The 26,756-nt window shown below is 42.5% G+C and overlaps 1 protein-coding gene across 1 annotated transcript in view; it reads right to left on the reverse strand.

Annotated features, from left to right (window-relative positions):
• Window positions 1-1,305: 1,305 nt before the first annotated feature.
• FNTB (farnesyltransferase, CAAX box, subunit beta) overlaps window positions 1,306-26,756 on the reverse strand; it is a 113,731-nt gene continuing 88,280 nt past the window's right edge. Inside the window, exons 11-13 of the mRNA XM_069208902.1 lie at window positions 25,062-25,173; window positions 15,629-15,743; window positions 1,306-1,953 (exon numbers count right to left, since the gene is read on the reverse strand). Coding sequence (XP_069065003.1) covers window positions 1,846-1,953; window positions 15,629-15,743; window positions 25,062-25,173 — 335 coding nt within the window. The 3' untranslated portion in view covers window positions 1,306-1,845. The remainder of the gene's footprint in view (window positions 1,954-15,628; window positions 15,744-25,061; window positions 25,174-26,756) is intronic.

Genomic DNA, 26,756 nt, shown 5'->3' on the forward strand with positions numbered 1-26,756 from the left:
ATGCTTTCCGTTCCCGTCCTAGACTTGTATTGTTACGGGGGTCCTCCAGGTTATCCTGCGGTGGGGCCTGTGATCATTTTGTGCTCAGCAACTCATCTCGTGACAGGAGGGGGGGACTTCAGCGCAAGGCGACCCCGCTCTGCGTCGCAGTTCGAATCGCTGCTGTTGAGGGGGGAGGCCTTTAACACCCGGTCTTCTCATATTTTCCAGAACCTACAAGTTGCAAGCATTGGACCCCTGACTTATTCCCCCCCCACTCTCTGGGCTTCAAATTTGAGGGGGGTTTCATTGCTCATGTCTTTTTGGGGGGGGGGGGGGGGGGGGGGGGGGGGGGGGGGAACCCATGCGACCAGGTAGTCCTGTGTTATTTGTTTTGCTCCGTGGCCCCGGCCCAAGGGAGGTTCGCCTCTCTCACGCGCCCACGGCGGCGAACAGCTGGGGCGCTCCTATGTCAGTTTATAGCAGGGGAAGCGCCTCCGCGTTGGTATTGGCAGAGGTCCCCGTGCTTCTCTTCAAGATTTCTTTTTTTCCGCCCGCCCTTTTTTGGGGAATTCAGGGGTCCCCGGTCTGGTGGGCGGTCTCCAGGCCGAGGCTGGGCAAAGGTTTCCGGGCCTTCGCGCTCCCCCCCCACTCACCGGCTCATCCAGGGTACCGTCGATAAATTGCCTCCACTTCGGCCCCCCCCCGGTTAGCGGGGGCCACCTGGTTCTCGTCGCGGGTGCCCCGTCTCCTTGGTGTTCCGAGGCGAGACTCCGAGGGGCTCACTTGGTCACAGCCACCATTTTGTCTCAGGCGGCCGCAGATGAAAATGTCTGAAATTAAGTAGGGTCCCGAGTTTGTTTCTGGATGGAAACAACTCTCCTGTTGTCTCGGCGCATTCCGACACATTCCCGATCCACTGGAGTCAGCTTAGGGTGGTTATCAGGGGTTTGAAGTGAGCCGAGCCCTGTTTGCCTCCCCGGAGCTCCTTTCTAAGCGTGAGGCTCCATCAGCCGCCAGCACGCCCCCCCCTACGATGTGTCAAAATATGTGCATGCATCAGGTTGACCCTTGACAATATAATCATAAGATATTTAAAAAATAAATGGATATGTCAGGTAGAGTTCTTCAGGCTAGCGTTTTTCAGGAACACACAGATCATTGTGCACACATAAAGGAACAGGAAGGCAATGAACAGGAGAAGGGTGGCCCAACATACATGATACATTCCTGAACCCCAACCTGCTAATAAGGGTGCACAAAGATGAGGTAAAGACGGCTGACTCATGAGCCCTGGAACCAAAAAAAACACACACACAAGTTAGATATGTCCTCAACATTTCTTTCATTTGAGATTAGTGAGGTGCTTTCCAACATGGTTTGGCATATTAAGATTTAATAAGTGTTTAATAGCCCATAACTCTTGTTTAAGAAAAACTACATCTGAACAAAATGTCAACTAGAAAATTAAGGAGGACGCATAATATGCAGGACATTAGACTCGCAAAATATACTGGGTCCCCTACATCATAAATGCCGGAATCTCCAATTTTATTCATGTCAAAATATTCAGAGTTCATAGTACAATTATTTGCAGATGTTAGGGCTCTTCCAAGCTGACATACTGTTTAGCAGTCCTAAAGAGGATGGAGTTCCATTAAATATCCGGTTACAGTGCATTTTGCTTCACTTTTTTTTGGGTCTGGCGGGGATCCTGAGCCCTTCTGGGAGCAGCAGGGGACACCGACTGCTCGTGAACTCCGCAGACATCGATCCAGCACTGGGGTGCCAGTACGGCTAAGGCTCTTGCAGTACAGTACGGTCATAACAATTCTGACATATCCAAGTTTCTTTGAAACCAGCCGTCTAATCTGCCGCTGCACTTTTCGACCCAGGTACGGGTTTCTGGAGAAAATGCATCACTGCTTGCAGAACTTTGTCGGGGGCAATGTTGTACACTGGGTGTGTAGGTTGCTGTTTAATGACAAGTATTGAAAATAAAGATTAGCACATGACTCATTAACTCAATCTGTAGCAATACAAAAGGGTTCATTTGCAGAACTTCTGTTGATGCGGTACAAAGAGGGAAGCAAGGTCTTCCAAGAAAACACCAGAGGAGTGCTGTAGTAAACCGATCTGAAAACCACAATGTGGGCAAACAGCATTTCAACAAAGCAGGAGATGAGCAATAGCGATGTAGGACAAGATATGGAGCAATACAACCAGTATGAAAAGCGTAGCCACAGCCAATAGTTCTACCCTATGCAAGATCTCTTGGTTTTGTCTCTATTGTTTTTGCCATGTTGTGCACAGCGGCTGCTGTTCATTTTATAATGTGGTATGGTCTGTTGTTGTATAGTATGGCCTGTCACATGGTATGATATGGCTTATGGCATGTCATTGTACAGTATTATATGGTAGAGCCTGTCACTGTATAGTATGGCATATCATCGTATAATGTAGTATGGCACAGTCTGTTAATGTATAGATTTGGTATGAAATGGCGTGGCCTGCCATTGTATAGCATGGCATGGTAACTGGAAGGAGCAAAAACCACAGGCACAAAGGGTGGGAGGAGGACAAAGGCACAGGGTGGGAGATGGGGGACAAATGGGCAAAGGCAACTTGGACAGAAGGGAGATGGATGCAAAGTCAACACGGAAGAACATGTCGGTCATACATCAAAAACAGTAAAAAGCAGAAAAGTATAATGAATATGTGCAGTCTGAAAATAAAATTTGCCACAGTGAAGCACACTTGAAGTAGGATTGAAATAGGCGGCCTGCAAAAAAGTTGCAGTATTATAGAGTGCTTCCTTATAGATGAATTCTCGAGTGATTCCTCCAAAAGATAAGAAAATAGGGCAGCCGTCAAAGCGCAAAGAGAGGAAGGACACTCACTGCAACAAAAGCAGTACTTTGGCCTGCCACCAGAGGGACAAACAAAAATAAAACCAGCATGCACTAACCAAACATAAGCATGGAAATAAGAGGGCCGATGAGCCAACCAATGGTAATCAATGGGCTGGCTCTACTCCCTCTTTAACCTAACAAAATGTCTAGCAAGTGACATCAGATGTGCAATCTCAAGCAAGACCTAAAAAGGAGCTTTTATTACTAGTAAGACTTTAACTGATAGGTCATCCACTTCTATATTAAATCTACATCTTGTTGCCACATATCCAGAAAGTCTGAGATTTTCTCCAGTCTATCGTGTGATAAACTAAACAAGCATTGGCAAAGGCAAAATAGGCCTTGCCAATGGTGTTTGTACATGCAACACCATGGGAGAACCCACAGAATAATATGAGCGCAATATCCTTTTTGACCGATCTAACATGCTGGACACCACTTACATCAGCAAATAGGAAACAGAAATGTTAAGTTTTTTTTTTGGGAGTGGTGCACCCGGCAGCAAATAGGGAAAAAATGTAAATGCTCGTGAGAGAGTAAAGCAGGAGTGGGAGGGGTGGGGAAACAATGGAAGGATGGGGGGAGAGGAATTAAAGTGAAGCCGGAGGGAGGTGGGAAGCAGCACAAAAGAATGAGACAGTGCACGCTTGGGTGTGGGGACGGGTGTTTGATGGAAGGAAACAGCACACAAAGGAGAGAACTAGAAAACACACACATTCTCATGTAGTGAAGAAAGAAAAAAGCAAAAGGCAGTGTTTTGAATTTGAGCAGCGAAGATTGCAAATAAGACAATCAAAAGATTATTAAACAGGAAATGCTCCAGGAGAGAGAAAAACACAACAGAATAGGCAAACTACTGAATAAGAAGCAAGTAAACGAGAGTGACAAAGATAAGCAATGCGCAAGCTTTAAGCCCACTATAAGTTTTGTTATGCTCACAATAGGTTTTTCGCAACCAGACAACAGAGGCTGTCTGGTAAAAACCATACACGGTGTGAAGACATAGCAGAGGTTCCAGGACATAAGGCGCATATTACACTGACCAAAGGAGAAAGGAAATGCGCCCTAGATATTTAAATGCTTCAAGCTAGGCAACAGTAGGAGATGTAAGCTCAATGAGAAGACTGTTATTCCTTAAACCAGGCCATGACTCGAGCATGGAAGGACAAGCTAAAGCTCAAAAACATTAGAAAAACCTTTTATGAAGAAACATGGCAAATGAATAGAATGACCTTTCCTCAGAAGTGGTGGAAACAAAGCTGTAAATACATTGAAATAAATACAGGCAAAGGCAATAGATCTCGTCAATTAAATCTACTGGCCTTTCCGTTTTTTTTTTTTTTTTTTTAACTTGATGGCCACTGAGAATACCCATGCATCCATGATGGCTATCTCTGAATAGTATGTCATTAAATGTAACAAACTAGAAAAATACTCACTGTGCATACATTGGCTGCCATCTTAGAAAGGTTTAAATAAAATTATAAGAAGGTCACCTACCGATAAAGTGGCGGATGGTGCTGAAAGTGTGAGGGAGATTGGGGCTAGCAGACGCGAATAGGGCCAGGAGCTCAATTAAAAAGGAAGATTAATAAAGAAAGGGGCTAGGAGGAGACCTAGGGGCAGGGAAAGGCGGGGAGAAAATAGTTCTTTATATACACTGCAATGCAAGGTCTGACTTTGGCATTGGCAGAGTAATTGCCTTTCAATCAAGATGGAGTGATACTGAAATGTTAATGGGTAGGACAAACACAGGAATAGAGAGGAAAACCATCAAATCAGAATTAAGGAGCGAGACTGACCAAAAATCAACACATCCAGTCATGAGACCGTTTAAGGGGATCAATGTGTTTGGGAAGCCAGCAGTTCACAGGCCTCTTCCACTTGGCCGCAAAGCAGGCTAGGGTTGTGGACGCAGAGTCTAAGTATGGATATCCTATCAGCTGGCAAATTGAGAATACTTAAACTTTAAGATCTCAGCAGCAAGTTTGCTAGGTTGATATATATGCCTGGGGTTGGGGTTCTTGACTGATGTACCCAGATGCTGAGTGAGAAGGTCAGACCTGTTTGGAAGTTTCTTGTTTGCGACTAATGACAGTTCGAGAAAGGCTGCAAACCATGGCTGCCTGACCCATGTGGGAAATACCAGTATGACGTTGAGAGAGGTCTGTCTTAGCCTCCAGAACACGCACAGGAGAAGTGGGAGAGATAGAAAAGCAAAGGCAAATATTCTTCACTAGTTTGTCTATTGCACATTGCCTATGGACTCCGGGGTGGTAACGTGGAGGCGAAGCTTGGGCTTTTGGCATTTTCTGCGGTTGGAAATAGGTTCACATTGCAAAACCCCAACGTACACTCGTGGACTTGTTGCTGCATTCTGCTGAACAGGTCTGCAAATTCATTGTCCACTCCTCAAAGGTGCTCCGCTAACAGGTGAAACCTGTGGTGAATTGCCCAACACCAAATGCTGCATGCTAACTTAAATAGTTGCGGAGAGTATATGATCCTCTGTTTTCTGAAGGAAATACACAGCAGTCATGTTGTCTGTTCTGATCAGGATTGTTTTGTGACGTATGTGGAGCTAAAAAGCTTTGAGTGCTAATTGGATTGCCACCAACTTCAGGTGGTGATCCAGGACAGTCCTATTTAGTAGATGAAGGAGGGAAGAATCCATGGTAATGGTAACTTGTGGGATTGGGTCTAGAAAGAGCCTGCCCTGCAACAGGTTGTTGCTCTTCCACCACTACAGAGAATGATGGGTATTGGCCCAAATCAACACTATATCCACTCACAGACACCTCCCCTGCTTGTGACCACTGAGTACTTAGCCACTCCTGGAGTGGATGCATGTGTAATAGTGCGAGAGGGATCATGGCAATGCAAGAGGCCATCATGCACAGGAGACGTATCACTTCCCTGATCGTTACCAGTCGATTTGGCTGCAATAGAGGCAGAAGGTGCTGGAAGGCTTGGACCCTTACAGGGCTGGGATAAGATTTCCCGGCAACGGAATTTAAGATTGCCCCCAAAGGGGGCTGTATCTGAAGTGGATTTTCCCCAGATTGATAGTAAAGCCAAGGTCGTGGAGGAGATCTAAGGTGATCTCCTCCACGACCTTGGCTTTACTAGCCAACTGAATAGTTGAGACACTGTTCTCTGCTTCCACTCTTTATAAGCCAGTCGATGAGGTATGGAAATACGTGGACGCCCCTTCTCCTGAGATGAGAGGCTAACACTGCAAGGCATTTGGTAAAGACTCTGACTACTGTAGTTATCTAGAAGGGCAGAGCCTTGACCTGAAAGTGGTGTCTACTTTCCATGAATCTGAGGTAGTGGCAGTGGGCAGGATGAATTGGGATGTGGAAATAGACATCTTTCAGGTCAGGGGAGGTCATGAAATTGCCTTGACGCAGCAATGGGATGACATCCTGGAGTGTGACCATGTGGAAGTGTGCAGACAATGTATTTGTTGAGGGGCCTGAGATCAATAATGGGCCTAAGGGACCAATCTTTCTCAGGGATGAGAATGTACAGTGAGTACATCCCTTTACTGTGGTGGTGAGGCAGGACAGGCTTTCTAGCCCCTTTGAGCAGTAGGGTGTTCACTTCTTCTTGGATAAGGTCCTGATGGACGCTTGGGAGGGAGTATTTGGAGGGATAGGAGAAAGGGTTGGGGAATGTTTGGTGGCGGAGCATTAAGAGTTCCAGACACTAGCATGTTGCATGATGACAGAACCCATTGGTCGGAGGTAATGTGTTGCCACTGGGTGAGGCACCCATGTGTATATGGCCCCCGACAGGTGTTGAGCGAAAGGAGGGGGGGAGAAAGTCACTGCTTTGCGGAAGGGTTCCCTTTGGTGCACACCCTCCACTTCTGCCCTTTGAGTTATTACCCCTTTAGACACCCCATAGAATAATCACAGGAGGCTTGCTGCTGCTGATGTTTCTTCTGGTAAAAGGTGGAGGCCTCCGGAGAGATGGTTGTGGTGCCGCCCCAAAACTGTGCGCAGAAAGGACCAGCGTGGTGATGGATAAAACCAGAGACAAGGAGCTAGGCATGCTGACAGATTAGGATGCTGAAGTTAATATCCCTGACAGCGGTGTCCGTCGCATCTAGGGCACACCTGATGGTGGTGTTGGAGATGGTCTGGCTCTCAGCAACAGGCTCCTGAGCCCTTTGCGTATATTGGTCAGGGAGAAGCTGGACAAGCTCCCCCCCCCCCCCACCATCTCACCCCATTGAGCTCGGTCGTAGAATGAGAGGAGGCCAACCACGTCAGTGATGAACCAATGGGTGGCAGAAAGTGTGGACTCTCTTTTGCCCACCGCATCTATTTTCTTGCTCTTCATATCCGGCAGTGAGGCATCCCCAGTACCTTTAGCATTCGCTCTTTTACGGGAAGATTGCACCACCAAGATAGTCCATGGAAAGCAGACATCTAATATATGGGGGATTTGAGGGGAGGCCTTATATTTATCATCAACTCTAGGTGTGACTACTCTAAGCTTCAATGGATCTTTAACCAAGCTTAATTTGAAAATAAAAACGTGCCGGTGCTCAAAACTCTGCTCTTAATCATGCTGCTGCAATTAAATGTGTGAACACGGAATACTAAGGCAGCGTAGTCCTGAAACCATCTTGGGCCTTTTTAATCCTTTTAAAGCCACTCCCTGCCCCTACAGCTCACTCTTGCTGCTTTCTGCTTTCTCCCATTGTGACGCTTATTCGTTTTTCTCGCCCTCCATGTTTCCCATATGTCTCTCTTGCTTGCAGTAAATGCTTAGGGCAGAAAAATAAGTGCCGGCCCTCAAAAATAAGTACCGGTGCCTAGCACCGGAAACAACAAGCACAAATTAAGCACTGTTCTTTAAACACATTGTGTGTGGATTTTAACATTCCCTGAGCATAGGTTGTAATTGGGTTGACTGCTGTACGAGGGAAAGCATCTCTACTAAAAAGTCATCCTCCTCAGTGATGGTATGTAAGTTCACCTTGTGAAATGTGGCCCCCCTGTAAATGACCTCGTGATGCAAAGTAGTATCATCTGCAGGGGATGGCTTTGCAAGTTAGAGGTCTGGATCGTTGGCTCCAGTAGGGGCACCCTTATAATCGTCGCAAGGATCATCCTGGGGCTCTTGGCCGTACAGGGCATCATATGGGTCCACAGGATCTATTGGGCTAACCTCCCCATATGAGAAATGTGAGAACCCTCCCAGGCGAAGCTGGTGGAGGTGACCCATGAGGTGAAGGGGAGGAGAAAAAGAAGGATGGGGTTGAGAAGGCAGGTGGCTGGTTCCCCTATCTCGATATATCTTGGGCTTGGGAGGAGGTGTTGGTGGTTCCACTGCAAGCTGTTCCTTGAAGAGAAGCTTCCTTTTGCAAGGAAGAATGTCCTGCACCTTCACTGGTGGGTTGCAACAATTTTACCCATTTGAGGGTGATTAAAAATTCTCCTCTGCCTACTGTCCAACTCCTCCTAGAGGTGCAGTAAGATGGGAGTCTTGAGGTCCTCCAAGTCCGTTGAAGAGGGTGCCTTGGATGGATGGGTCGGCACCAATTGGTCTCGACATCTTTTTCAACTCCATAGTTGGTCTCAGTGTCAAGGGGTGCTTTGTTTCCAAATGCCAGGGTTGTGCCAGTGCCGAGTGCACTGTCAGCCTTGAAGAAGGCCAGGTCGCATGTTTCCGCGTCAGAGTCAGACCAGCTTCGAAGCACGGTGTTGGTGCTGGCTATGGCTTGGATTAAGTGGTAGCCTGGAAGGCTGTTGGGGAGGTGGTGAACTCGACGTGGGGGTAGCTGGTCTTCGCCTTCCGAGTCCGAAGGAGAGCTTGTCTCCGGACTGAAACAGGTTAGGCGCCCTGCAGATTTGGAGGAGCTTGCTTCTTCTTCTTCGACATCTACACCGAAGATGTCGGGGTTATCGTTGTCTTGCCACTGTACAATCTTGCTCCAAGCAAGTTTACAGTCGTGTTGGTACCGGAGGGTCTTCTTGAACCTGAATGCAAGGCAAGTGGAGCAGGAGGCTTTGTTGCAGACCAAGTGGTGATCGTTCCATTACAATGTGGGAAGGCATTGTGGGCAATACTGAATGGGGATCCTTTCCGTCACAGGTAGCACATTCTCTAAGTGAGTGGCCGAAGAGCTGAGGAATATCCCTGAACTGGTCTGTGACAGACAAACTGCAATCACTATTAATTTGTGCCAATGGTGGTGGAAGCACTGGAAGGCTCAGACAGACCATGCGGCATCTGCTTCAGCGACACATGTCCTAACAGTGGAAGAAAATATAACAACGTAACCGATGATCATGCCCAATACTAGTCATAGGAGAAGTCGCACTACCTTGTGACTCAAACGACTTCTTCAAAGAATATCAAGTTGTAAATGTCTGAGCTCAATGCTAGATGGCAGCAGTATGCAGCGCTTATAAATCTACAGCTATACATGCCACAACCAAATATGTTCTCAAGTCAGGGACATCATCCAGTCTCGGGTCCAGAGCACAAAGAATGTGAAACAGGGTCAGCATTTTGGATTTATTTTTCCTCAGAAAGGCATTCAGTGGATAGAGGTCTTGTATACTCCTGAGGCCTCAACCCTTCTTCAATACAAGGAAATAGCACAAATAGCATTCCCTCTCCTCTCTCTGAATCCATCACCGCTTGTTGGCACCCTTAGCCAACAAAAGGTCGGCTTCTTGCAACAAGACTGTGGAGTGGCCTGCTGAAGGTCGCTCTTATGTGGGAGGGGGACATAAATGTCCCTTTATTGAATTGTAAGGCCCATTTTTTGCATGTGAACGATCTGCATCCACGAAGGCCATAGTATGCCTGGTCATAGTATGTCTAGCCTGGTGTGGGCCTGTGAGGGCACATTAAAGCAGTTTGGCAACTGCTTCACAAGGTGAGGAAAAGAGAAGGGCGCTGTTCCCTACTGGTGTTAACGGCCTCAGCCGCATTCATGTTGTATGCTCTGAAAGGAGTGGGTTTGTTGCTGCTGTACAGGTTAGGAGGGCTGGTGTCTGCAAGCTAGCCCCCGGAACAGCCCCAATGTTTTCTGTACTGTTGTTGGAATTGTTTGGTGAGAGACAAAGTCTCAAGGACTGTGCTGTGGCTCGAATGAATTTGCCTTCGTATCAACAGTAAGCAACTTTAAGTCCAGCATATATGCTGTCCTTCACACTATTATTGTGAAAGAGAACTTTCTTCTGTTGGCAATTCAGATATATGCGCAGCTCAGCTTCGGGAGCTGTGCCCAGCTCACCAACATTCTATAAATTCAGATGAAGTCCTTCATCGGAATAATGAGGGAGTAACAGATTGTCCACCTCATCATCATCATCATCATCATTGGTGTTGTGGAGAAGTTTTTGTGTACCCTGAACTCTGTCAGTGTCGGATCAGATAAGACTTTAGCTTCAGAGAATACTGTCTCCGAAGCAGAGGATTAGAGTCCTGTTGCACAATGACTGGCAGCACTTTCGGAATCTCCTAGTCCAGTGTAAACCTGAAGCAGGCTGACGTCAGTTTGGCGTCAGAGACATGAACCAGAAAGGAGTCTGGGGCTGGTACTGCTGCAGTCATCATTGTCCCAGAAAGGACTGGTGTGGACCCAGGTGCCAGGGTGGAAGTCTGGATTGGTGTTGTCTCCTGTTCTACAACGTAGATCTGCCTCCTGCTCTTGGATATCCTATGGGGGCATTGTAGCACATGTATTGCCCAGCTTCAAGCCATGACCAGAACCCAAGTACCAGAGAGACACAACGTGCAGGTCTGTGACAGACATCTGCTTTGTGAAGTCTCAGCATCGCTTGAATCCTATTGTTTTTGGGAGAGACTTATTTCTAGCACACTGCTGAAAAAATATGAAAGTTGTCAGAAGACCAAGAACTTTGGGAGCTCTGGCTCTCCTTCTAAGGATGAAAGAAATGTACATCAGTACATACGGATGGAGCTTATATGCATCTGCACTCTGTCACATCCATGGCAGTAAAGTCATAGTGATGCCACATAGGCCCACCTGTCGGCTCGTGGGAACACTATCGAAGGATTCTCCAAATCCAGTCTGTCGCTAGAGATATGCTAGAGCTAAGGAATCAGTGGTTGGAAGTATCCATCACTACAAGTATTTCTAGAAGTCTGACTATTTCTAGCATATGAGAATTCAAAGTAAGGCACACACATTGTACAAGCAAGGGATTGTCCACTGCGTTGCAGCGGACATCTTCAAATGCATCAAATGCAGGAGAAAGCCTCGCCTGCAAGCAGCAATTTTAAACCAAGGAATTGCTCTAACAGCAGCACTCTTTGCTGGTATTCTGCTGACAGACAACGTCATGGTTACTACACAGCAGTGTTTAAAAGTCTGCAATGTCTGCACTTGACGGGAAGTGTTGAAAAGCTTGTTTTCTTTTTGCCATGGTGAGACTCCTCCCCACCTACCTTTGCTGTTTATTAGTTCAAAGTGCTGACCATAATTTAAGCTTGTGAATCCATAATCTATATTACCAGCATCTGGTGTTTACTAACATTAGTATCATGTACAGTATGTGGGTTTTACTTGTTCTTTTTCATGATGCTTTATAAATGCCTTTTTTTTTTTTTTAACAACTGGGGAAAATCTCAGCTTTGAAAGATTCTAAGGAGGGGGGCTGCTTAAGGTCAGAGTGCCTTCTTCTGGTTGGTTTCACAATAAGGTCTAAAGGTTGTACGTGGTATTATGTTAAATGACTACATATTGGTACTGCTTATTTAACATTTATACCAAGAATTTGGAGCCTGACAGCAAAAAAATAACTTGTGTGGCAAGCTATGAAATATACTAACAGTGGAAAACTGTAGTTGCATGCAAGCAACATCGTGTAATTATTTTGTTTTTTCCAGTATTTCTGAGAGTCAGCGGTACTGCATTTTCTGATTCTTTTTGCCAACCCTTCTACGTATGTTATGTTACATTTGTACAGCAGAAATCTAGCCAAAAGGCAGTGGAGCACTTGCAGAACCAAAGGAAGTGGTTTGTCAATGAGTGATAAGAGAGCAGCAGGGTTCTGGAAGCAGAGGTGTACTGCTACTGCACTGTGGTGTAGTGTTCTTTAAAGAGATAAGCCTTCAACTCTTTCCTCAAATGGAGCAGCGTTTAGGTGGTCCTGATGGTGAGTGGTCAGCAAAATACGCGGGGTGCTGTGGGTCAGGACTGCTTTGTAAATGATGGAGCTTGTTTTTAAGCTGGTAAGGGACCAGAACAGGGAGCTAATAGTTTCAATTAGGATAGGGGTGATACAATACTAATTTGTCAGGCCCTGGAAAAGATGAGGTGCGGCGTCTACAATGCCCTAAAGATTGACCATGTGAAGTCTAAAAGGTCAAGGAATAGGCGCTTCTACTTTCAAAGTGCAAGACGAGGAAGGCTTGAACAGTAGTTTTAAAGTTGTGTTTTGGAAGAAATGGTTTCACCTTTTTTTTTTATTTATTTTTTAAATAGATAACTGATACCAAGCTAATTCTGCTTTTCTTCAGTCGATCTGTTTCTTTGTTTCTTGAGAGTAAGTTTGATGTCCAGGGTGGATCCATATGGCTTAGCAGTTGCTGCAAGTTGGGGTATTGAAGCCACAAAGATTTGTACTATTTCTTGCTGGTTGTTCTTAACAAATAACAGAAATTATATCTTGGTGGAGTTGAACTTCAGGCAAGTGCTTAACATTTAGCTCTGTATGATGTGCAGGTAACATCTGATGAGCTGGAGAAGATGAGGCTTTCAAGTAGAGTACTGTTGTATTGGTGATTGTGATGTGGCTATCTTGAAGTAGAGCCCAAGAGGCCCTATGACCATATGGTACACTTAGGGACTGCACATGTGACAGGGACTTTTTAAATCTGGGGAACATGTGAATGAACTAGTGTCAGTTAGAAAAGTAGAAGAATGAAAGTTAGGAAAACCCATGAATTCCATTTGAGACTCCAGGGTGTGGCTAAGGGTTTGATGGTCAAATATGTTGATGGCTGCAAGAGATCCAGCAATTATCAGAAGACATCTTCATATGTAGTCAAGAGGCCATCATCTGTGACGTGCAAGCTAGTGGTCTCTGTTTTTCAGCGCAAGTTAAAGCCAGATTGGTGGCTGTGAAGGAGGTCGTGAGCAGTGATGTGATCTTGGAGTTCAGCATAGATATATTTTTCAGTCATGTTGTCAATAAAGAGTAGGTTAGTGATGGACAAGTAGCTATTAAATTCAACAGGGTCTAATACAGGTTTCTTTAGTAGTGGGTGGATCGGGGCGCTCTTTAGTGCTTCTGGGATGATGCTTTAAGTGAAGGAGGCATTGAGCAAAGGTTGAGAAAGCTTTCCCGCAGTGAGTTTTGATAAAGGATGTGGGTAAGAACTTGCCATAGGAAGTAGATTTGAAGGAGCAGAGCATGTCAGCGACATGTTTGAGAGATAGGGCTATTGGCGGCTACTTTTGAGATTCTTAAGTCTTTGAACTCTTTATTCCTGTGTTACAAAAGCAACTGTACTAGAACCCCTCTTTTTTCAACACGGTTCCTGCGGCTTCCATTTTTCCCTTTTGAATATCCTGTTAATTCTATGCAGACAACTCTGACATCTTTGTCTTCTCTTTATTTAAGTCCCCTGCTTGAACAAACGTTTAGCCAACTGGAGTCCTTTCTACAGAATGAGCGGTTTTCTCACTCTCTTCATGTTAAACCTACTAAACGTGAAATACTTTCTCAGCATCATCTTCTCATGCCCTCCCCACTGTCCATTCTATATCTTGCAGCTTCCCTTCAAATCATTTTTACTTGGAAACACGACATGCTTTTAAATTCTCTACTTTCTTTCTTACCTTTTTGTTTCTTCTATCACTCACATTTATCTACAGTATTTTTCCATGCTAATGACGTTGCTCATCTCTATCTTTGAGCTCCCTAATCGTAGTTAGTGCTCCTCTCCATTAATTGGACTTGTTGCCTATTCTCCTACATCTAAGGTCTATCTTTAATTTTTCCCTTCATCTTTTATTTATTTAACTTCCTGTGGTGCAAAGTACTCCATCTCGTCCCTTTCTTTGCTGGCTCCCCTTTCACTCAAGTGTTATTGTATTATTTAAGGATTTCTATGTATAACTTTCACTATTCACTGCCTCTTTTTTCACTCTGGGTTCAGTCTATTCTCCTACATGTAACTGCTGTTGTGTGTCAGCTCCAGCTTCTATCACCTCATTCTTCCCACACTCATCTGGTCTTACTCATTTTCTTTTCTTGACTTGACTTGAACTGGGATTACTTCCCTTTCTTTTTTTCCAAATAGGTTTATTTAACAATTTCATACTCAAAGAAACAGTGTGAGTCTATAACATAATGCTTACAGCAATGGTAGGATATTATACAACTCAAGAACATACAGTGGCCTGCAGGCCTGGGGAGTCAAACCAAGCTCCTGGGACTTCCAATGAACACCCCTCCCAGTACTTCTCCATCCAGAGGACATGCAGTATAACCACAGTTTTCTATCCCCCCCCCCAACCACACCGTCTTATTATCTCTAAAAAGAGATGACAGCAAATGGATAAAATTAAGGCTCTGTTACAGAGTTTCCGTGTATGGAGCCTTGTTTGGCATATGGCAAGAGGCCATGATAGTCCCTCCACATACCCCAAACCTGACCAAACTTTCTTACTTACCTTTCTATCCACTATATAGCTAATTTACACTTCTTTAGCTCTCTACTAAAGGAACACTTGCCTACTGCTATGCCTTTATGGGTTATGCAGACAACATGCACTCATTTTTCAAATCGGTTTGCTACTGCTTCTATTTGTTCATTGCTTTAATGAAAATATTGTATAAGTTGAATAAAATATTAATGGGCAATCATTATTACTGATGAAAAGGTAGGACTGAGAGACCAACAGTAAAATATTCTGAAGCTCAGCGGAGTGTAAATACTCAAAGGTTTATCCTCTACAACCACATTCAAACCAGATGTGTTGGCTGCTGAAATTGTGATCGATGTTATACACTGGTTGACAAACAACTACACTGTGCAAGATGGATTTCTAGTAAAATGAATCATAACCACTAATATTAAAACTTTTTTTTTTTTTTTTTTTAACGCCGCATGCACCATTTCTTTATTCTTTACCTTCCAGCATACAGATGTTTTAAAATAACTAAAAACCCATGTTGTTTACAATTGCAGCAAGGTCATAATGGGTACGGTGACTGTTCTTAGCATCCCTACTTTTTGCACAGGTTAAGACATTTTTGATTTAAGATTGCAGAGATCTAGCCGACGTAAATCTTTTTTTTTTTTTTTTAAATCACACACATATTAAAGCAATTTTACAGTAAGGTTCACAATGAGCCAGTACTAAATTCTAACACATTTTGAATAGATAGTGCCTGTAGTGCTAGCTAAATATAAACACTTAACCTTAGGTTGTGGATAACCCATGTGGCTGTTTATAATTTCAGACAGTTAAATCAAACTGTTTTAATCTTAGCTAGAACAATGTTAGTCAAACGTATACAAAATTACAGGCTGCATCTCACAGGCTCTAGTTGCAAAAATAAATGACAGACAAATCAAGCATGACAACAAAAGCGGATATCAAAATTCATGATAGTCAATAGAGCAAATTCATCAGACACCAGATTAATTTATACTACTGACTACCAAACACAGAGCTCAATTTAAGGAAGTATGCGCCGAAGTACAGAAATAAGCAAAAAAGGTCTTACCAAACGGTTTTCTGGTGCACCAACAATAACTTCATGGAGGATCTCACCACCACCATAGTGCTGAGCTATTGACAACCCACTCAGGCAATAACAGGTATGATAAAAATCTCTTGCCCTAGAATTAAAAAATAAATACATGTCTTGCAACAACTTTCCAACATTTTAATTTCATTATTTTGGGAAATACACTGTGTAGTGGAGTTCTTAGTTCAATAATACACAGTGGATGAGGCTGACTAATAGGTACAGATGAAAACCATTAGAAAAAACACCCTAGACTTATGCTCCCTTCACAAGTCATTTATTCCATGGGAAGACAGCTCTATTATGCCTGGCGTTTAACTAGCTCTTTACGCTGGTCTCCAGGCTCAAAATATCTTTTGCTATCAAATCATAAAAGTCTCAAAAAGAGAGACTATTCAACTGTAGTGATATCTGTATTTTGACCAATGACTCAGTGTCGCACCACTCTGCACTTGGCTTAGCTGTCCACCGTCACATTAGTGATCACCAGTTACAGACTCCCTTTTGTATCAGCTTAGCCTACCCCGTTAAAGATGCAAGTAGTTCTCCGTACAAACATGTTATGCAACGGGTTTTCTATTGTGCGTGTTCTCTTTCTCACAGAAGAGCTAGGACATATTATCACTGAAGAGCTAGGACATAATATGAAGGAGTTAGTCAGCACGATAAAGATGGTACAGCAGGGAACGGCTTAGGCTTGAGAGAGACACCTTGGGAAACTGGCTAGTTCCAACCGGTTTCTTCCAACCCTGATCTAAAATAGCAAGCAGTTTTTAATACTTCTTGCGCAAACAGGAGGGTTTTTTCCAGACAGCTCCTTCTTCGTTTTTTTAAGATACAAAAGGGACCCAGATCGACAGTAGGAGATTCCGAGACCTCAATCAGGATTTTAGACGTCGAATGCCTGATATATTTCCAGTGAGGGTAGAGATCTCTCTATCTCACAGCCAAACAAGGTCATCAGTTTGCTGGCAGGAGCAGGATGAAGCACCTGACAGGCCCTACAGTGATGCACTTTTATTAATTATTTGCTCTGCATTGTGTATGAATATGTATACATATATCAATATAAGTGTTTGTATCCTTGCATGTATATATTTGCTGTTTATAGATTGAAGATTCTTTATACATGGTGTTACTTCATTGTTGCACATTTTAAAAGTATACTTTTGGCTATTCAAGCCTTCCTTCACGAGCCTTGCGAAAAGCTATAATAAATGTCTTCTTCGGATTAAGAAGTGCATTCCAGAGAATCTTTTCGACTCCTTTCAGTGTGTATATTTTGGCTCAGTCAGAAGTAAAGCAAAACAACAACCAAGGTCAGTCATTCATGGCTTCCAGTGAAAGTGCATATGGAATTTGAGTTTTCTATCTAATACACAATGGTGTCTAAAATAAAGCATTTATGGAACACAAAATAATTTGCTCTCCTTCACCTAACTTGAGATCTAATTTCATCAAATGTGAATCCCTGTATCCCTTTCTCCACCCAAAGGGTGCTTGGAACTTTTCTGAATGAGAGTCATATTGGGGCACTCTTTTACGGACAACCTAAAAAAGGAAAAGATTGCTTAGATGCAGCAAAATGTCTATGGTAGAGCTCTTGTGCTGTTAGCGTTCTAAATTGATACACTTTCCCAAATTTTGTTTGGTGTCTGGTGTGCATTTACCAATAAAAGCTGCTATGAGCCTGCACCACAGATGAATGTTCCCTCTCATGTCAAATCATCAGGAGGTGCGAAGTTTCGGTATTGAACGCTTGGTTTGTTAAAGTGTTTAGAAAGTCGACCATCAACAGAATGAGACCTGAAACGCACAACTGTTTCAATGTAGACTTCATCTTCAGATTTTTATTTTTCATAAAAGTGTTCACAAGCACAAACAACATGTGTTATATCAGCTATTTCTATCTTCTGGGCACCCAGGAAAAAAAATTATAATAAATCAAAAGCACCAAGCTACAAGTCCCCTCTGCCCTATACAAATCATCTCACAGATTACAAGGAAAGGTGAGAGAGAGATGGTAGTAGACTTAGGAGGAACTAAGACTGCACTGAAATAGCTGCGGGATGCTGGAGAGAAAGAGGACAAAAACTGAAAGGAAATGTTCCGGGCTGATGGAAGCAGCGATGAGGGTGGGTGAAATGCATTAATGTTCATAATACATAATTACTGGAAACCCACACTCACAATCTGCATATTTTCTATGGATTCTTCACCATTTTGGGATTGGTCCTTGCAAACGCAGGCATGTTTCATATTTTATTATATGCAGAGCCAATGCATCAATTGCAGTTGCCACAATAAGGACATTACAGATTCATGCCCAGGTTTATGCACAATTAATATCCAAATCATTTCTTTTTCAGCAACTCTGTCAGGAAAAACCTTGAAAAGAGCACAAGAGGAGTCGTTAAACAATTACTAGGATTGATAAGAAGCCTTAGGAGCTTCCAGAGACTGACCGACAAAAGGCAATTTCCTTCTCATAATAAAAGCTCAGGTTCTGGCTTCAAGTTGTGCAAAGCTACCCTTCCTCTGAGCAGAGGAATAAATAATGCGAATAGATGGAATGGCAGTATTGATGGCATAAGGAAATTAGTTAGTGGTGCAATTCAAAAGCAAATATATGGTCTAACATTGTCTCATGTAGGAGAGGCACCAAACGTTTAGCTGTACAAATCCAGAAACTGGACAGTAACGCCACTCTTAAGTAAACTTTTCTGAAAGGTGCATCGTGTAAGTTCGGAACTGGATCGATTGCCAAGAAAAAAATAATTCTCAATGGAGAACACAAATGCAGAGTGTGAGAAAAAATGCAAAAAAACACTTATTTTGAAATAATTCAATGTCATACATTGTGGAAACATTAAGTTAGAAAATGCACAGGCGTATGTTCTGAATATTCTGCTCCAATACATTGAGCAGATTTATAATTGTGCACCAAGCAACATCACAAACACAATAAACCCCCCCAAAGAAAACAAGGCATTTGTAGAAGTTGAGCACCCAACTACATTGTGAAAAATGGATATATATGAAAAGAAGCACAGTTATGATCTCAACAAAAGCAAAAGTACCCCATTTTAGTAATTTCTGAACTACATGGAACAGCAGTCTTCATGGTTTACAAAGTCAAAACACAGTGAAGTCCTCATCAAACCTGTGACTAGTATCAGTGCAGGATTTGTGGCCATAGAGAACAAGAATTGTAGAATCACTAAATAAGAGATGGGGGTGTCTGCTCTTTCCTAGCCTAAGGTTTAACAAATAATACATATGGAATTAGCTCAGGCTAAGAGAGATTGGAGAGACAGAGCCTCAAATTGGCATGTAATCAACTAGGGAAAGAACTGACATTTCAAGCTGTTGTGAAATTCCAATGCATAGCTGAAAGAATATGGAATGTGGGAGATGGCATTAAACCTTCCTTTAGAAGATAAGTATTAGCTACAATTGTAATTGTTAGTGGATATCAATGTGAAGCCTGTCAATCAAAGGAAGCCTCACCTTTTTCCTGTCACTTTTTTATTTCTCCCATGACAATCTTACAAAGTTTTGGGCTAGAATTAAAGCCTACCTGAGATGTTTGGATCTGCGATCCTCTCTCAGCCACATGCTTGCAACCTGTAATAGACTAACTCTTTCCTGGGATAATGATTTAATGCCAAAGTCTCTTTTCAGGCCCAAGTATGCAGGCATATCTTTGGTTGTTTTTGGCCTAGAATTAAATCTACCCTTTAATCGTTTGTCTTATCTGCAATACAATGCCATCACCATGGCTAAAAAACAAGTCATGTAGATCTGGGTAGTGAGCTCTAGACGTTTTGATGCCTGGAAGAGGAAGTACATTAGAACTATGATACAAACCAGACTGATGGGGTGTTAGACAAAATAAGATAGAGGATGTAGTTCCATCTGATTTAAATTCTTGAACCATTTTTTATATCTAGTATCTGGATGTTTGATATGTAAAATAGAAGTGTTGATAATCTGTTCTCTTTGTTGTATTAGAGATTGGAACCATTTGATGATTATGGCATACCAGTCAAGCCAGGTAGCTTTGTTTCAGGATTCTGTAAATACTAGATGGATTGGTCTTCATTGTTACAAATAATATCAACTGATGTACAAAAGAAGGATAAAAATTACAAAGAAATTAGAGATCAACTACTGGCATAGGAGTACTTAAACCAAAAGAACAAGTTAGAAGATTTAAAATTTAAACGATTTGAAGCCAAAGAAAGTATTGCACCGTAAGGCTATGGTATGTCCTCTCTGAAAAAGAAGGAACCGTCGAATTTAGAGGAGGACTATGTGGAAGATGTGGGTAGTATCTGGGAGTAGAGAAGACGACCAATCATGAGGCCTCAATTTCTGAAGTGTTTTGCCACCTTCTGCAGTACTATTGAGCAGTTAGACATTCTGTACTTAAGATAAAATTAACCTTCAGGATTAAAGGTCAGGGTTGTGTTTTTTTTTTCCAAACTATTTACTTGTCCAAGCAATGGGAGGCTTCATAAATCTATTTGTTCTTTAAAAAAATACAAATCAACTTGTCTATTTTGGTGCCATGCAGTGAGGTGACTACTATAACAACGTTTTCAATATATCAGAACTCTAGTATTAGCCTTTTGGATTATGTTAGGGGTTGTATTATATCCAGGTTTGGATTCCAGCAAGGCTCTGATGGTGCCGTCAATCTGCAAATCTACACAGAGGAACAGTCAGGCGATGGTAGACCCAGGGTTGAAGTGCTCTAGGAGTCTGTGTCTGCCCACAAACTAACATGTTTAAGGATATTCACCAACTCCTTCCTCTGCAATATGTTCTCATACTGGAAAAGATTGATAAGGGCATGAGTAAAACTTTTTCGAGAGTTGGTAAAAAAAATAGGGGGTGTAGGAAAAGTGAACTTGCAATCCCTCAGCCGACATGAACAAATATAAAATAGTACATTTGCTTGCAGGAAAATGGAATTCACAATTGTGCTAGGAGTAGTTATTTCAGTCATAGTTCTGTAAACTATTGTGAATTCCTAAAAAGTCAAAACTCTTCAGCAATGCAAGGACATATACCTGCAACATTTGTGACTTTTGTTTTTAAAGATGGTGTTCTTTAATTTATTTTCAAGCTGCCCACAATGGGTTTGCACTAATTCTCCTCTAGCTTTTATTTTACATATGTATTACATAGTGGCATGTACATGTTTCTTGTACTTGTTTCAAGTTGCTTATTTTATTTTAATGTACATTTATTCTGAAAGCAAAATACCACCAATCTTGCTTTCACGATTATGCACAGATTGCCAAACAATCAGGCAGTGTTCTGGTAACATAGTAAAAATTCTCAAATTGTAGTATTGCATACATATTTACATTAAAGCCACTGGGGCTACTTCCAGTAATGCAAACTGCGTTCACACCATTTCCTATGAATGCTTGCCTTAATAAAAAAAAAAAAAAAAAAAAAAAGGATTTGCATTACTGAATCATATCTAAATTTGAACAACTTCTTCAGACGGATAAAAACATGCCTTATGGCAGACAGTACTCTTTCTCAGATTCATATTTTGGTACTCTAAGCTGGCAACAAAGAGCTTCTGCTGTAGATGATTGGACTGACTTATTCAGTAGAATAATTTACCTTGAATACGTGTTCTCCTTGACCCCAAACAATATGTGTTGGGTGTTGGATAAAAGGAATTACCCATCCCTGAAGAGTATGGTAACATCACTCAAGAATTTAAATGAAGCATGTTTGGTCATAGCAGGCACAGATGTATTTATTCATTTAGTTTAGACAGTCTACCTGCACCAAAAGATTTCTGGGCTCTGACTGACCCACAATGACAGCAGAGTAACCTATCCACCAAACAGTAGGTTTTAAACTGTCCGTGGAACATTAAGTGGCTACTGTGCTGAAGGAGGCACCAAAAGTAAATCTCAAAGTAGGGCTCCTTGAAATTTGAGAATTCCAAAAGGCTGCGGGGCTAGATGTACGAAGATTAGTAATAGTGATTTCCAAGTAGCAATTTTTGTAAATTGCTATTTGGTAATCGTTATTACCAATGTACAAAAGTAACATCGGTCCCATTACTGATTCGTAGTGGGTCATGGATATTAATGAGGTAGGCTATTTGTGACCCACTAGGATTCGCTGCCATTACAGAAATAGTGGCCTGCTGGGGGTCAGCAGACAACCATGTCTGTGATTGCTTTTTAATAAAATAATGTATTTCTTTTCTTTTGTTTTTAAAGCAGCCCGTTTTCCTTAAAGAAACCAGGATAGGTTTAAAAATAAAAAATGAAATGTTTCATTTTTATTTTTTAAGAGTAATCAGTGTTCCAGGTGACCACTGCCTGCTCATAAATATTTATTTGACCATTCTCAAAACGAAATGGGTTACCACCAACTTTGAGTTGGCGGTAAAGGGCAAATGTTTTGTGGCTGCATTTTAGTCGCAAAACATTCGTACATACCAATGCAAATAGGTATTTGTAAGGGACACCCCAAACAAGCCCTTGCAAATACTGATTCACAAACCCAAATCGCGTTTCACTAACAGGTTACCCAATCGCAGTTTGGGCTTTGTACATAAGAAAAGGCATTTTTGCATTTGCAAACTCAGTTTGTCAAAATAGCCAAAGTTCTACTTCCTGTGGTAACACACATAGGTAGTCTGGCAGAAGTAAGGAGGGTGGTAGAGGGCGAGAAGAGTTAGTTTGTTGAAATGTATGGCATTTCCCCATGCCACAATCTGCAAGAGCCACAGATCTGAAGTAATGGCCCTCTATGCTTGTGGAAAGGAGGCTACCCGTCCTTCAACTGGTTGGTTGTGCTCAAACAAGAGGGAGCTGCAGCAGTTTGCCTGCAGTGTTGGGGGCAAGAGGGGATGGAGGAGGAGGAGGGAGAAGTTAGGACTAGTGTTCTTCTTTTGTTGTTGATGTTGTTGGGACTGTGCCCACGGCCTCGAAAGTAAAAGCCCTAGAGAGGCTAGCCTCAGTAGGTACAAATATAGGCCCACCTATATTGCCCAAAGCTCCAGGATGTTGACATGGAACTTCTGTTACATATAAGAACAGAGGTCTCTGGTTGTCTCTTGCACACGGGATCCCCAGACCTCCATGGATGTGTCCATGGTCATCACTATTACATTTGTCAAAGGTTTGGAATGGGAGGCCCGCTGTGATGTTTGTTTGGAATCTCTATCACAGCAACACCTATTTGAGACTTATTGTCTGTGGACTGTATCATACTCTAAGCTATTTGACATCATTGATGGTCCAGCTCTTACTAAATGGGTCTCATCCTGAGTCTGCAAATGGACATCAGTCCTATGGAGGATGACATAAGGCATAGAAGGGTCTTGTACATTATGACGGAAATGGTTTGTTTGGACCAGAATGCTTTTGCAATGTTTGAAGTCTAACCATTCTCTCTGCTGAAGGAAAGGCTTTCCTCATTTGCGTGCCCAGGATGACTCAGAAGAACAGGAGTCTTGTGACCGGATCAACAGAAGATTTTTCTCTGTAGCGTTAGTCCCAATTTGTTCAATACATTGATGGAGGTAGTTGTAGAACATTAACCACTACCTTTGAACTTTAAGAAGTCAGTAGTTAAATATGGGTGTATCTGGTGACCCTACAGCCGCAGTAACACAGCAGCTGATGCTATACACTTGAGAAAATTTCAGATGCAAAGTTGAGTCCAAAAAGGAGCACCTTGAACTAAGAAGTGTTTTCTAGCCATTAAAAAGCAGAGGCATTTGCTGTGGTTTTTGATGAAAGGGGTTGTGAAAATATGCATCCTGAAGATCAAGGAAGGGAAGGTACTCCCTTCTTGAAACATCAGAAGGGCTTTCTGGAGGGTCGCTATCTGAAAGGACCGCTTCTTAGGGGACTTGTTTAATTCTGAGGTCCAGCTTAGTTCTCTGTAGTCCTATATTCTTTATCAGAAAGAATCTAGAGCAGAATCCTTGATTTCTTTGGTAATATGGCCTCTATTGCTCCCTATAGAAGTACGATTATTTCATGTCATGCCATATCCGTCCAATATGTTTCTAACAGTGAAAAAAACACCTGCACTCCAGGAATCCATGCAATGTAGTTTTATTGAATGTAACATATTTCGGTAACCACCTTCCTCAGAAGATCTAGCACACAATAACAAATATCAACTTAAATAAAGGACAAAACGTATATTTTAATATGACAGAATAAATAGGATCAATGCATTTGATATTCATCACGAGGCCTGTCCCTTTCAAAATAGTCAGAAAAGTGTTTTAAGCTTGGTGAAGACATGTATTCAGGGGAGAAGAATCTTCAACTCTCTTGGAGACTGGTTTGTGAGAGTTGATCTGCTAGCATTCCTAGTGAAGGCCATTGGCTCCTCATAGTCAGGAGGTCCTATACCCCAGACATTTATGAGCAGCCACCTTACAAGGATGAACTGCAGGGAACCTACTCATTGGAGAATAGTATTTCAGTTGTGTTCGTGGAGTAGGTCAGAATGTCTTATTTGAGAAGTTAAAACCATTTAGGTCTCAGAAGGCTATCTTAGGCTTGAGTGTACATATATGAAGCAGACTTTTTCAAAACACTAACATGTGCACATTAAACTTACCTCTTGCAGGTATCCACATACATTTCCACAAATTGGGATTCTTGAGATAACTTTTACTTAAAGAAACCAAACGGATTTCATAGCGTTTGTATCCTTTTTTTTCCCACATCTATTTTAATTTTGTTAGGGGTGGGGGGGGTACGGGGTGGGGGCATGGGGTTGTGCATATTTCTTTTACAAATCAATGGAAAATCCTCAATGTCCTTCCATCCTGTAATTATTTTGTTTTTGTCACTAATGCCTATTTATGTTCCTTTCACGTCTTCTGGCCCCTTGTGCATTTTGCAATGGTTACATTTCTCCTGATATGGACCACTTTAAGCACCATATGTATTTGTAAAACCATTGTGTAATGTTATTTCATCACGCCTTTAATTCCTGTGTAGATTCTGAAGATTTTTTTATGAGATAACGATTGCTGCAATGGGGAAGACCATTCATTGTGAAAAACAATAACATTATGTGGAGAAAAATGAATCTCAGTCACGAGTAACTACTTAAAACATATTCCAGGCTACTGTATTTTGCTCACAGTGCCATTAAAGAAAGGGGCCAGACAGAACAAAACCAACTCAGGACAAGGTTGAGCCTTGTATTAATCAGTGAGGTGCAGCTCAAGTCCTATTTCAGAGCTCGCATGGGCTTGCATCCATAATGGTGGCTTGAGCCCACCATACTCTTATTCAGGACCCTGAAGTGTAAACGCTGCTAAGTGAACATAACGTGCAAACTAGTTAACAAAAAAAAGCATCAAACCATCACCTCTCGCATAAATACTCACTTGCCAGGTTTATCCAGTAATCCACCAGATGGGCACTGACAGCACAGGAGAATGTACTCTTGTAAAGCCTGCTGGTCAAACATCCAGTGAGTTGGACTTAGCGCAGCGTCTCCTATAGAAACCAGATCGACACAAGTAATTACTAAACCAGTGAAATGTTGCCAGTATCTTGAGAATACAGTACAGAATGTTCTGGATAATTTTAAATAAACTCAGGCTGGCATAGTTGGAAAAAAAACGATGGATTCAACCCAGATCTGGGACCGGGGGTGAATATTTGCATTGTTCAGCATTATGTCCATCATCTGTTCTTTTTTCTTTTGTCACCCTAAGTGGGAAGGGTGTGCCCGGATGTGGGTCCCATGCTCACTGTGCCACTGGATCAAGCTAGCCTGGCTGATGAGGGGCGATACCCGAAACCAGTCCCACGATGCTGGTTTCCGGCCCAGGGAGGGCCTGGCCTGACAGTTTGGGCTGGACATGTGGAGCAGGGTCAATGCTGATTTGCATATGGCTGGGTCCATACTAGGGTGGCATGGTGGTAAAAATAAAAACGAAGGATTAAACCCAGATCACTTAAGTTTGACAAAGTTCAACCTCGAAACAAAGGGCGAAATTTTACAGTATCTTTAGCAGATGGAGGCCTGCAATAGGCTGGGCAAATCTGATTCCAACTTTGGTGTGATAATAAGAATCCCACAGAAGCCATGTAGCTTGGGATTCTTGTGAGGTTCGCTGACTTTGAAACGGAGTTGATACTTAGGCCAGCCAGTGACATCCCATGATATAGCTAATGTAACATGTTGACTCAGACTACTTTTAATTTTCCGCGTATTGAGGCACACCAGTTAACGATTTATACCACACACCTTTTTGATTACATAAGAGGGGGTTACAAGAGGACGCTTGGTGATTTCATTGCACTATGGAGGCAGCCGATGCCATTCATATTTTCACAACTTACCAGGTGATTAAAAGATAACCGAATTTTGTATTTGAGAAGATTAACTGAATATTTGATGGGCAGGTTGCATAGGACCCTAAGTGGATTATCTCAGGAAGCGTCTGAGATATTGCCCAGCGTTTTCTTGGTATGTATTTTCTGGCAATCACACTGACTAGACTTTGGTTGGTGCGATTGTGGCTTCAGAAGTATACACCTAACCCCTTATTCTGGTAGTCAGAGTTTATTACAGTCTGTGGTTTACAAATTTCGATATTACCAAGTGATATTTTCAGGTTGAACCTTCTTCGTATTTGGAATCCTATACAAGCATGGTTCTATCAATGGTCTTCTGGATATGACCCAGAATGATATCGCATTGAGATCTGAGTCATTTTGCAATCATCACTCTATAGCTCACTCCTGGATGCCAGATGGGGAAACCTGGGTACAATTGTTTGGTAGGATATCGCCATTTGCTGAACGAGATTCCTTTATTTCGACGCACGATGCTCTTTCTGATATATATTTCGTATTCTCCGGTTTAATTTATTTTGAATGTTCATCTCTAGGACTTCAATTTGCCAAATAAAAAAACGATTCCTGTGAGGAATTATTAACCAGCAGCCATAGGTTGAAGTCAGACTAACATCTGTACACCTATGTTTCAGAGCTAGTGGAGGGTTTCTTCACCACATGCAGTCTAGCACTTAAGAATACATGGTGCGATGCTGACTCACCCTGAAGATGAA

This window comes from Pleurodeles waltl, chromosome 9 (genome assembly GCF_031143425.1).
Source record: "Pleurodeles waltl isolate 20211129_DDA chromosome 9, aPleWal1.hap1.20221129, whole genome shotgun sequence".
NCBI lineage: Eukaryota > Metazoa > Chordata > Amphibia > Caudata > Salamandridae > Pleurodeles > Pleurodeles waltl.